The 13,300-nt window shown below is 40.0% G+C and overlaps 1 protein-coding gene across 1 annotated transcript in view; it reads right to left on the reverse strand.

The window, feature by feature from the left end:
- Positions 1–12,848, reverse strand: part of KCNU1 (potassium channel, subfamily U, member 1) — a 52,224-nt gene extending 39,376 nt beyond the window's left edge. The window contains 13 exon segments of the mRNA XM_009583308.1: positions 447–552; positions 2,051–2,161; positions 2,797–2,845; positions 2,848–2,887; positions 3,323–3,493; positions 3,840–3,915; positions 4,358–4,433; positions 4,993–5,104; positions 5,901–5,989; positions 7,217–7,218; positions 7,952–8,013; positions 8,877–8,985; positions 12,727–12,848. Coding sequence (XP_009581603.1) covers positions 447–552; positions 2,051–2,161; positions 2,797–2,845; positions 2,848–2,887; positions 3,323–3,493; positions 3,840–3,915; positions 4,358–4,433; positions 4,993–5,104; positions 5,901–5,989; positions 7,217–7,218; positions 7,952–8,013; positions 8,877–8,985; positions 12,727–12,848 — 1,125 coding nt within the window.
- Positions 12,849–13,300: the final 452 nt, after the last annotated feature.

The following is a 13,300-nucleotide window of genomic DNA, read 5'->3' on the forward strand; positions in this document are numbered from 1 at the left end:
GAATATTTTACTGAGTCTTCAGTATTTCAAAACACAAGGTCTCTTTTCTGGACATCCATGAATGAGACCCAAACATGACACACGCTCAAAAGATGAACTAACTAAGGGCTATTCCAATTATTTAAATACAATTTCCAGAAATGCTGCACTCCATAATATTCCTCTTTCAAAACCAGATGATCAGTTTGGCTCTCCCCTTTACTTCTCCTGTTTCAGTGCTTGAAAAATTTATAGCCTGAAAAGTCTGTTATGCCTGACTCTTGCATTCCCAGTTCCCATGAGTGATATGTTAGTATGCAAAAGGTACCACTAAAATAAGTAGAGGTGCTTGAAGTGTAAATCTCAACATGAATTGAGTAACTGCAGCTTAAGCATCCTTTCATAAGGGACAAGATTTTCACAAGGTTGGCTTATCTACAAGAAAGGGCAAATGATGAAGTTCTTACCCCAACTCTCTTCAGATCTTCAGAGTTTAGTGCAGAGCCATAAAAGAAAGTCCTGTAGGCTGAACAGCATTTGAACACAGCTTCCAGCTCCAAACTAGGAAGAGACCTATTCAATACAAACAACATTGCGGAGGGGAATCCATCAATCTCTCATAATTACATTCTCTGCAAGTCTCCATTTCTCAGAGAAGATATTTGCCATAACTACTTGCTGTTTTAAAAAAGCTACAGGGATTTTGGCAGCTCAGTTGAAGTACATAGTTTAGATTTTAATGAAAACAAGCTTTTATAAAACTTAACAGTCATGGAAATGTTTCCTGGATTTTTCCTGTCTTCTAGGAAAGAAGATTATTGTCATTAATTTTTCATGAGTATCATTCCACAGCCATCCATACAACTGATTTTACAGCTCACTGTTATTCCACAAGAGTCAGGAAATGACACTTCCTAGGGCTTGATTCTGCATTCTCTTTTCAAATGAAACTGCTGAACTTCAATTTTCTAACTCAAGTGTTATTTTCGTATTCAATTTATGCAAACTGTATCCCATCGAGGAACTTCTGTAACATTCTCTTCTATGTGAGCTGTACAATACATTATCAAGATACTCCTACATTGATCCCAGTAATGAAGCATGCCCTGTAGGAAGGTATCCAATCTTGACTTAAAGACAGGAGTTGGAAAATCCACCCATTCCCCGAGCAGTTTGTTTCAGTGATTATTAATCACTTCTCACTTTTGAAAATGCATGCCTTGCTTTTTACTTGAGTTTGCTCGACTTCAAATTCTAGTTATTAGCTTTTGTTATGCCTATCTTTTCCAGATTAAAGAAGATTTTTATACTGGTTGTGAAGCTATTTAGGCACTTTAATTGAGCCAAATTCCCTATCTTCTTCCTGTTACACCAAACAGACTGAAGTCTACATCTCTTCCTCTAAAGCATTTTTTCCTGTCTTTGAACCATTCCTGTACCTCATTTCCATGCATCCTCAAATCAACAGCTCTCTCAAAATGCCATGGTATTTCAAAAGAGATGCTTATAATATTCTGCTCACCTCTTGCCTCACCTCCACTGCATTCCAAGGTAGAAACGTGTTTGTGCTCCCAGCAATCATTTCCCTCTGAAGCTTCTGTTTTCAGAAACATGTCTAAAAGCTTCAGCTAGGCAGAAGAAGGGGATCTGACAGGACAGTTGAAATGCCTGATATTTTTGGCACAGAAAAGTGGCTTCACTTTCCTCCCTTTGCCATACACCAGCATGACCAAGTGGAAGTTACAAATTTTCTCCCCAGGATAAAAAAAAAAGTATAAGAAATTGAGACAGGTGACAATTATTTGATTGCCAGACTTGGCAAGACTTAAAGTCGGGCATATCTGGCAAAGCTAGCTTACTACGCAATTTACAGGGAAACTTTTTTTTTTTAATTGATCACAACAGAAAACATTTTATCATGAACATTCCAGCATGAAAGCTTCATTGCTACATTTTGGTTTCCAACTCCCATTAATTAGTTACAAAGCATTGCTTTCCTTTACTTTCAGATCTCCTACATTCATGTTCAGGGAATCAAAGTGAACTATCTCAGAGAAATAAGGATACTTACTCTCCCAGAAAAAGGATTTCTGTGCAAATATTTCCCTTGTCCTGAAGCAAAAAGTCTTGTAGGAATGTAGTGACACTCTCCAGAGTGATATTACTATAGACAACAATATAGCTACAGGAAGAGATCAAGCAAGATTTGTCACTTTGAAAATAACAGAATGGTTGTTGCAAAGCTGACACTGTATGAAACTACACACCTGCTTGTAGTATATTAATCCCAGTAATGTAGAAGACAGTTTTTGTCTTTGGTTTGATGGAAATTTCATCCATCATGACTATTTACTTCAGGAGTTATTTTGGAAAGGAAGAGGAACTGTAAGTGTTAGAACCAGTGAATGGTAGACATTCCAAAAACAAAGAGTCATAGAAGGAATTTTATAAGATCTGGTTAAAGCTGTACCTGCCCCGTCCTGTGAGTGGCCAAAAAGCAAACAAAAAAACCCCCAACAAAACCAAAAAAACCACACCACCACCACCACCAATGAAAGAGGTCTCTTCAATCTCTAAGTTAGGCTATCATGTCAGCTAGCTTCTCGTCCTTTGAAAATAAAGCCCATGCTGAATAGTGCTGTTGACAAGGTTTATTCAGACAGTCTTGAGGTAAGGATCAACCAAGAGTAAGTTTCAGGATTTCATTTAAGTTACTACAGGAAGCTTTACTTAGCTTCTTATTTCTTCTGAGCTGGTTCCCAGCCTAGTCACTGACCTGATTTTTATTTTCCAAAGACAAATAGCAACCATACTTACTTTTTCCCACTCACCGCTTCATAGGAGGATTTGTAATTTTTATGGCTTTCACAATTTCCACAACTTCAGGGATGAAGTCTGCAAATAGTACCTAAGACATCAAGAAAAAAATAATCTTTCTCAGGCCAATTCTGTCTCTCCTAACCACAATAAATCAATTTGTGAGAGTTTAAATTATGTGGAACAACAATGAGAAATTTACTTTGGATTCCTAAAATCACTAGCAGGAAAAAAAAATGATGTAGTGATAATGGATTTATGCCGTTGACACCTTGGATTAATTTTGTCCAGTATTTTGGCTCTTGCCAGTATTTGCAGCCACAGGAAGAAATACTAGAAGCCGTGCCAGCTCTTAGAAGAGAAACTTACTCTATAGCCATGCTAATAAATACTTAACGTCAAAACTCTCTTTGCTCATAGATGTCTAATCCCTACTGCAATCCTGCTAAGATCAAATTTTTGGTGACACTGCTGTTCACTGTCTGTCCCCAGTTGCCATTTTAAGAAAAAAATACAGGTTTCTTACCAAACCACCAATAATGAAGACAATAATGAAGGTTTGACACAACGTTGTTTGAACCACAACATCACCATAACCAACAGTGGACATAGTCATCATTACTAGGTACATGCATTTAAAATAGCTGAGGGACTGGGAATTTGCAGGCTGAACCCAAGGAACTCCATTTTTTTCTACCTGCCTGGGGGCAGGAAAAGAGAAAAGAAGAGAGAGTTTTAAATTGGTTTTGGTTTCAGTCCATCTCCAATTCACAATTATTCATTAAAAAATTAGCACTATTTTAGTTATTGCAGAAGTGATTCACTACCGGGGGGGAAATAGGGGGCTATTGCATCGATGGAACCACATCTGATAACATATGCAAGTAAACTACACTGGCTTGAGTCATGCTTTGTCCTGCTACAACAAATTTGTTCTCTCCTAAGAGAATGCTGCATTTGTTAGGAAAAAACATATACCCAAAGCTCACATGACAATACTGATTTAAAGTGACAAGGAAGGATGTGTAGCTGATTATACGTACCAGGTGAATAAATCCTGCAGCTGTGAGCCAGGTGCTGATAAATACAGCAAAGAGCTTGGAGAGCTTGATTGAATAACTGGAGATAGAAAGGGAAAAATCCCAGGACATTTAACATGCAACGTAATCTTTACCAGAGTTAAAATTTTTTACATGACCCTACTCCACTCAACAAAACTCTTGTCTAGTGAGTGTAAGATTACATACAAAGGATTTAGGATTAGAAAACTGTCCTACATCTAGCCCTTTCTATCATAAGCAACATCTCATTTGTGACATTTATCAACCTCTAAAACCTTTAAGATTTCTTGCATTTATAATTTCCACTCATTTCCCCGCCGCCAGAGTCTCACTGAGCTGATAGTTATAAAATTTTTTGTAATTTCCAGTGCAACATTATTGATAGTAATTTTTTTGCATATGCAACACTACTATTTTCCTTTATTACCTGAGTCAGCCAAAATACACACATCAGGGAGAATGTTAAGCTTCCAAGTGTACTTGGTGAGGCTTTACCTTACTTGTTCTTCATGATCCTGAGGAACTGTAGGATTCACGGAAGTTCTAACAACCTAAGTGCTCTCCAAAAACGCAAACCTGCAGAAAAGTGAGAAAGAGAAGAAAAAAATCTGTCTAGAAGTGGAGTGTTTCCATGTATTCAGAAATGTTTAAATATGCATGCTCAGTATTCAGAGCCTTTACGTCACTGGATTTCCACCTACATCCTCAAAGGAGGCCTTGAATTATGAGAAAAATTAAGAATTGCAGTTCCTTTGAACTGTAACCTGAAGGTTTAAGTGACATATAGGTCCACTAGACTATAGACCCCAGAGCATGCAAGAAAGCCATTCACAAAAATCAGGGTACCATCTTTGCTTCCCTGCTGGGAAACTCCTCATCCAGTTGGTCAGGTACAGTGATTGCTGAGATACTAAAAGCCAGGCAGACAGACAAACAGAATGGAGACAGACTTGGGTAAATTACAAGCCCCTCAAAATTAAAGGAGTTTTTGCCAACAAGGCATAATTTTGCTCCCAAAGAACAGTTTTCATACTGACAGTCAAAGCCTCCCCAAATGAAAGTAAGCTTGAAGGGAGTCTTGATGTAAGATGCAGAACAACATGGATGGAAAGCAGGATCTCCAAGTCTTACTTACCAAGCCAATTCTTCTTTAAATAATAGGAAACAAAAACTGGAGGGATCGTGAAGAAATCCACAAGAGAATTCAGCTCAAGCCAGAACCTCAGCTGGTCATCTGCTGCCACAAACTAAAGATGAATAACATCAAAAAGCATCAGTGCTGTGTGATCGTGGGTCTCATCAGAGCAAGAAGGCAGCTCTCTGAGGAGACCCATTTTTGCAGTCTGCATCCTTCTCTATTGTTTTGGCTTCTGTGGACACCCTCTTAACATTCCTGTTTTGTTTCAGAGAGGCTTGGGCTAGAGCCCCAAGAATACAAAATAGGCTGTATTCTCAGTGTACAAGAATACAGGTATAATGTTGCTCTCTTTCTCTCACTCTTTCTCATCTGCCCCTTTCATCTTTTTTCTAGGGTGTCTTTCTCTGTGGTACTGCAGTACCAGTAACAATGAATTATAAAACCAAAGGGCAGGCAAGACCCCATCCTCATTACATCGATCTATAACAGGGAATATCCTGTTTTCTAATGACTTCGACAAAAATTCTAATGTCAAAAGCTACAAGCAAAATGTATTTCACACCAGTGCAACTAATGTCATTGTAACAACAGATGGCATATAGCTATACAGTTTGTTCAAGAGCAGCTGAAGAGAGACCTGACTAATTTACTCAGTGGTTTAAAGACATGGTGAAAGACAGACAAAGCTAACATGTGAGCTGGGAAATGTTGCAGAAAAGCTGGAAATAACCAGATTCCAAAGGGAAGAAACAAACTAATTACAAGAAAAGGTGAAAAACCAGAGTGGCTCCAAGTTAAGCTAAAGCAATCAAACATTATATTAGAGAGCACCTGCTGTCCACACAGGTAAACTGCTCCCAAATACAGTTCATTTTTAACTCAACCTTCCCATAAAGTGTCCTTACCCATCATCCAAAGTAAAGGAGGAAGAAAGCATTGAAGCCTATATCTACATAAAGGATGCTGTCTGGAAAGGAGATCTTGAATTCCTCTGCTCAAATTGGGAAATAGACATCACAGCCAGTGGAGGCAAGGGCAAAAAAAGAAAACAAAAACAAACAATAGAGTGGCTATAAAGTGACATTTGGTTTGGGTTTTTATTATGAAATAATCACTAAACCAGAATTTAAATGTATTCACAATTTTGTGTCATTTAAATCTCTACCTCCTCAGTGAGTTAGGCAGAATAAATGACTGTTAATAGCACGTTTTCGTTAGCATTAGCAAGCATGTTAACATTATCTATCATGCAAATACACTGGAAAGATTGGGTTTCATATACTTATAGAGTGCCTATGCAAATCCTTCTGTTGACTTCTTCAGGAAAACGGTTTCACCCTTCTCCTGTGGACCAGCATACTCTTCTGTATTCAGCTTAGCCAGCAGAAGAGAGAGCTCCTGTAGCTATTTCTCACTGAACTGCTTCTGAACATGGCCTTCTAACTGCCAAGGGAGTAGTTGAAGCATTGAGTAGTTTCCATCAAAGTCTGCCAGGTTAGCTTACACCACCAATTTAAATTTTCTAGGCCAGCCTCGCTGACCTTGCATGAAATAGGCTTAGAGTGCTCAAACAAAGTGTAACAGTGCAGACTGATGCAAGTGGTAAAATCTGGCAGTAGAAAGCTGTGGGAATAAGCTTTTCCCACTGGCACCACCTGGTCCAACAACAGATGTTTGAGAGTGCCTGAAGAGATTACAGGCCACATTCTCACACTTGCTTGCTGACATATTGCCTACACCAGGCTGATAGCAAGCTAGGTACATATACTATGAGCCACCTGAGGCACCTCTTCCTCCACCCATGCAGGGAATATTTTGAAAGCAGAAACACAACAAAGTAAACTAGTCCCACAGGTCAGCCCAGGTGAACATCTACTCTCACCTACAGGTGTAATGCCACTCATGGAAAGAACTCTGTGTAAATAGGATTAACTGCCTGTTTATTCCTTAAAAACAACTCTATAGATGTTTGTCAGATTTAGAATGTCTTCGGATTAAACACAATATTGGATTGCTCTTGATGTATAATTTCACTTCTCAGGCATACCCTCACTGATTGAATTCAGTTCAGAGTGGTCCATAGCTTTTATATTTTATTTATTTCATTTTATGATTCCATTTTATTTTTCCAGTGTTGTGCACCAGTCCAAGCAAAGAACTGAGAACAATGCTCTGGCATATTAAATCAATCAAAGGAGTTTACATAGTAGTATCTCTTTACCCCTGAGCACATTCTACAAAATATATGTATTCAGGTGAAGACTGGTAGAGGCTACAGTGTGCTTTCTTACTCAGTCTTGTTATTTTATTCCCATCAAATTGTTTACCAAAGGCTGGATTTTACAGGAGAGCTCCGTTCCCAATTAGATACCAAAAACAGATGGCCAGACTTTCAAAAGAGCTTTGGGTAGTGGGTGATGAGCTTTATTAAAAGTTTAGCATTCTCTAAACATTGCAATAGCAATAGCTGGCCTTTGAATGCTTTTCAAAATGTCTGTACCAAAATGGGTGCCGGACCCTTTTCAAAAGCTGTAGGATTTGGACATCTGTCCCTCAGTTCTTCTGAAAATCCAGCCTTGAAGGTATACACACAAAAAACCTACATACAGTGAAACCTCAACAGCTGTAACAGAAAGATACAAACCACAATTTTTCCTTTCTGGCTGCATTGTGTAGTTCCATGCACTACTCAGGCTGCTGCTATGCAGTTATGCCCAAGGTATGCTCTTCTGGCATCTGTAATCCCCGTAAAGTATTGGCATCTTAAAGGAAGGGGGGAACATGTACCTGACAACCAATGGAGCTCAAAAGGGCCTGTCACATATCAGTGCCCATAGGTTCCTCTGGCTCATATCTGTGGCCACAAAACAGCTCTTAGAAAACACATCAGCTTGGCAGTTCGTTTCTAGAGTTTGTTTAAACAAGCTTTTTGGATAAACATCAGTAATCTACTTACTCAGGAAGATTGACAAAATAAGTGATGAGAGCACCAATATTCAGAAGAAACACCAGTATCACCTGAAAACACAGTCAAAGAGGATGTTATGAGGCTTGCTCTGGTAGTAACACAGCTTCCATCTAAAACAAGCACACATCTAAACCACCACTTTTTCTGTTTTTCTATGACTTACAGGAGAGGCAGAAGGAACAAAATTCAGTTACCTACACTCTGCAGCCATCCCAAGATAGAGATTTTAGTTAGACATATGCACAATGAACCAAAATCTCAACCAACATAAGTCAACACTGCCATGTTAATTTGCTACTGTTGCGGGCTGGATGCAGCTGACCACATAACTCCAGTTCCCTGGTTGTCATTGTGAAAGGCCAGGGCATCAAACCCACGTGACTATTTGCTCATTCACTTGCAGCCACCAAAATCCAACATACAAAAGGATGCTCAGATTAAAAAAAGGTAGTTTAGTTCCATTGAGGTGTGTGATTGGCATATCCTTTTTTGGTGGATAAAGACAGCACACTCAATCCTTTAGATATGCATTTAAAATAACAAAAACACCAATACTGTTATTATCAGCTCCCATTGAAAGAGTAAGCCACCAAGTAAGCCATCAGGGCTGAATCACTCAGAAGTGATTCCATTACCCAGAAGATAGAGATTGTGTAGCCCGACGCAGCAGTCTGCCTACAGCCAGATCTAGGGAGACATCAGATGGCGAGTTTCAGTCATTTCATATAACTTTTCCTGCTTAAGAATTTTCCAAATCATCTTCCCAAATTTGGATTAGGAAAAAGCATGACCTAGATCATATGAACTGCAAAACTTGACATATACTTGTGTTTTCACTTGATGTCCTCATAAGAGCAGATATGACTCACCACCTGCATCAGAAGAGGAAACCTGTGCTAACCAATCTACTTACCAGGACACACCCCATAGATGTTTGAGCTGATAGCATCATTTCTGCCTGTGTAGAGAAGACTCCTATCCAGCAGACCGAAATTTGTTTCCTTTTGTGTGGCATCTTTGTCCTGACAGAGAAGCAAAAAGATTGTTAACCTTGGCTTTGCCATACACTGTTTCCCAAGATGGCTAAAGCCAACACACCCAGCTACCACCAAATCTGAATGGGGATTGAAAGTAAGAGGAGGGTGGAATATGTTTTCCTTCACCTAAGCTACTAAAAACTTCAGAAAGCCTTATCTTCCTGGAATTTGCTGAGGGCACGCTGTGCAGACACATACTATGATATACAGATGCAGTTGCATTTCTTCTCTACTGGTTGCACTAATGAATGTTGATTCTCATCACCTTAAAGCGATTGCCTCATAACCTGAGTGCGAAAGGAATAGTGTGCTCTATTGCTAACACCACCTCTCTACTAGTCTCCCCACCCTTTCCCATTTTACACCAGGTGTGAACTCATTTTCTTAGTTTTGACCACATAAAACATTTCCCTAGCATATACCCTGGAATATCTCAGTTCCAATGTTCTGTTTTAACATGGCCTGTTACCTCTTTTAATGTACACCAGTAACAGCCCCAGGTAAGACTCAGATTTACTGTATAGCTTCAGCTAATTCTGATTAGCTTTTGCTATGAGGTAGGATTCTGTCCTTCTTGCAGATACAGCTATTAATAACTGTGGCAAATAACTAACACAGATTATTCAGTGACAGAAAAGCTGTAAACACCTACCGGGGGGGAAAAAAAAAAAAGAGACCAATGCTGCTGGTAACATGAGATACTGTGCTGGCCTCTCTTCTTTTACACTCAGTTTCCCAGACATCAGAATCTGTAAAGAGCTAACACTTAAGAACTAAACCCCACCTCTGCTCAGCAACCACAACAGCAGAGAATCAGATTAATTTAACATTTTGGCAAACAGAGATGCCTACAGTTTGCTAGCAGCACAGGTGTTCCCTTCATTATCTGCCCACACAATCCAGGTGAGCTGATGAGAACATTATGCCCTCCCTTGGAAGTGATGGAGTGAAACGGCCTGCAACAGTTGTTGGAGGCAACACGAAGTGACACAAGGAAAGAGCTCTTCAGTCCTGCAAATTACACTGCAACCAGGTACATAAGTGGCCTGGATATGTCATATGAACGATCCTGGTGATATCCTTGGGAGCTACTAATACCTTCTCAAAAATTCCATACTGCACATAGGTACGACCGGGGTCAAAAGATCATAGATCTTTTGGTGGTGGATTTGTTTTCAGCATGCTTAGTCCCATATCCTTGTCCATTCGGACCATATGAAAAAGGCTATTTCTAAAATACTGAAAAACAGCTTAAGACAATTTTTCCAATAGTTGCAGTATACAGAGTGGGGAGTTATGGTCTTGAGAGATGGCTTGACCACGTACATGTGTAATTTCTGTTATGAACTCTGCCTAGGTGTTTAAATACTTATGTGCATGAGATACTGTGTGTTTGCACATACTAGCTTGTGTGTTTAAGTATCAGAGGTTGTATGCAAACGTGGATTGAAAAGGCAAGGATTATATTGCTCTTGTGTGCATCTGTGTTTATCTACATGCATATGTAGGTGCTGAAGTTTCTGTATGTATGTTTGTGCAGCCTGTAATATCTACATTGCTAAAAACTATTTTGTCCGCTCCTCTTAAAAGGGGAAAGACAGTAACATCGAAAAGCACTAACCTGTTAATCAACTCGAAGATAAAAGTAAACCAAACCAAACTTTCCCTGAACATGCCATGTTTAGTGCACTATAACAGAAGATAGTTTCTAAGCTAGTACTCCTTCCATACCAAATGTAATTCTTGCATTCTCACATCAACATGCAAAATATGAGCCATTTCAAAAAGATTCTGCCCTTACCTTTTTCATCCAGATCTTCTCTATGATGAAATCATAAGCATACCTAGCCAACCTGAAAGCCAGTATAGTAAACAGGCCTCCCAAGAAAACAAAGATGGTATAATAAAAGCCAACAGAAAGTACAGTGCACAGGTGAGGTTAAACTTCCCTGCCATACTAGGAATCACTTTATTCTGCCTTCTTCCTCCTCAGCTTCCTAAATTGCTTGGTCCTGACCTTCTAGAATACTCATTGCTCTTTTGACGCTGCAGTGACCTCAGTACCAGTGCTGTGCATCATGTCAACACTGGTCAGACTGACAGGCTGGGATACTGAGAGAGTCTCCCTCTGCAATCGAAGGATTTGAATGGGGGTTCTAACTTAGAACTGTATCTTTTTAGTGACATTACCAAAGCACTTTCTCTCTGGAATCTCTCCGTTTATAAAGCTGGCTCTCACTGTATACAGAGTTACTGTATAAACATAAGTTGCTTAATACAGATCTAAGTTTTACACACAGCACTCAAGACTCATCCATTCAGACTCCATTTCACACTTCCTTTCAAGAGCTGCAACACGCACATACTGCAGTACTCCCTTGGGAATCTCCATTCAGCTTTTGGATTGAGTCCTTCTACTGCTCAAAACCAAACACAAGCAAGATGCCCTGGCACTGAAAGAGTAGATGTGATTATAAGAGCTGCAATAGCAATATAACAGAATACGCAAAATAAGACTGGTCAGATGAGTCAGACCAAAGATGCACTTAGCCTGGTATTTTGTCTTTTTAATTGCCCAGTTGTCAGTAGTGAAGTACAGCATGACCTTTCTGCTGCTGTCTTTATTCCACTGGATTACCCTCTTAAAAGTTTAATAAACTTTTTAATCAGAAGAATTTTAACAAGCTAAGTCAGAGTTTCTAATGATATGAAAATAACCAACCTGGGATAAATGTGCTTTCATGCCCACAGGTGGCAGCATTTCCTTGGAGTTAGGCTACCTTCATATACCAGTACGTAAACCCAATTTGCTTCCCAGCATCACTGCAGCCTTGGACAAAGAAAAACAAAGCAGAACAGCACAGCAAGCCATCTCCCAGAAAAGCTCAATAAAAGCAGCAGTTCATCTTGTACCATGCAGGCCTAGATGTCCCATCCACAGCTGGTGGGGTAGCCACGCGATCAGATGCCACCAGTTCCCACAGTATCTTTACCCCTTTCTATTGAAACAGAATGTCATCAAAAGCTTTAGGTCTAGTCAAGCATTTTGAAGTCTTTTGTGAGCACTGCAGATGAATAATGCAATCAGACTCTTCTTCACGCAATCAGGACAGCTGAGTATGGAAGTAGTGATTTTGCCTGAATTGGGAAAAACATGTGCCCAGGGAAAAAAAAAGAAAAAAGAAAAAACAGAAGAAGAATAGTGAAATAACAGCCCAGCAAATAGTTGGTGGGGAGGCAAAGAATATGGTATTGTAGCCTTTAAATACAGCAATATTTAATGTCTGCCTTCCCCTTTCATCTCTTGCTGAGCATCAGAGGGGACTATGAGTGATTGGAACTAGTAGGGTGTTTTGAATGGTGAGGGTGGTCCCGGGGACAGCCTGTCAGCTGACAAGAGTCACTACTTGTGTTTTCATGGAGACTAATACGACAAATTTGCAATCCAGCTCGTCTAAAGCCCCAGGACACCTGAGCCAAGGACAAAGAATTTTAAGTAAGTTTCCAAAGGGAGAAGGGGTGGGAGGGTGGGTTGGAGAAAAGAAGGTTCACTCTCCCTGTGAACTAAGGACAGCAGTAATATCTCCCTCACTCTGCAGATACCCCCACTCAGTAACAAAGTGTTTACTTGCAGGACTGTAGTCTGGGGACAGGAATTCACCCAGATGACAAAGGGTTGTGACACCAGTCAGTGCAGCTTCTGCTCCACATCTAGTGCTTCCTTACCACATTTCTTCCACCTGGTCCCTGCTCTGTCTCAAATCTTCCGGTGGTGCAAGCTCTTCTCTGAATTTCTCCCCTCCACTGCTGTAGGGAGGTTTTGACTGAAGATGGCAGCCTTTGCCCATTCGTTGTTGCTGAGCCAGGACTGGAAGCAAATAAGCTCACTGTAACTCCCAGTTGATTTCTCAGTCCAGCTGTCCCCAGAGCAGGAACAGGTCATTCACAAGTCACAGCCACTCAGCAGGAGTAGAGAGCTGCAAAAAGAAAGTGATTTATTAGCATGCAGTAGCACATTGCCCTGTCTTTGCAGTGACAGATACATAAACCAGGATAGGGAGCATGCAACAGAGAACAGACTTTTGTCTTATTTTCTTTAATTTGACTAAATTGTAGTTTAGGCTGCACTGATGCACACATTTGGAATTAAATACAGAGTGGAAATCCACAAAGAGGTATCATGTACTGCTCATTTCTGGTGCAAAAATAGCACTACTGATATTCAGAGTGCTTTACGAACATGAGGACATCCACACCTGTCTCCTGACAGGAAATAGCTCTGTGCTATCAATATTTACAG

Source organism: Fulmarus glacialis, unplaced genomic scaffold (genome assembly GCF_000690835.1).
Source record: "Fulmarus glacialis isolate BGI_N327 unplaced genomic scaffold, ASM69083v1 scaffold17378, whole genome shotgun sequence".
Lineage (NCBI taxonomy): Eukaryota > Metazoa > Chordata > Aves > Procellariiformes > Procellariidae > Fulmarus > Fulmarus glacialis.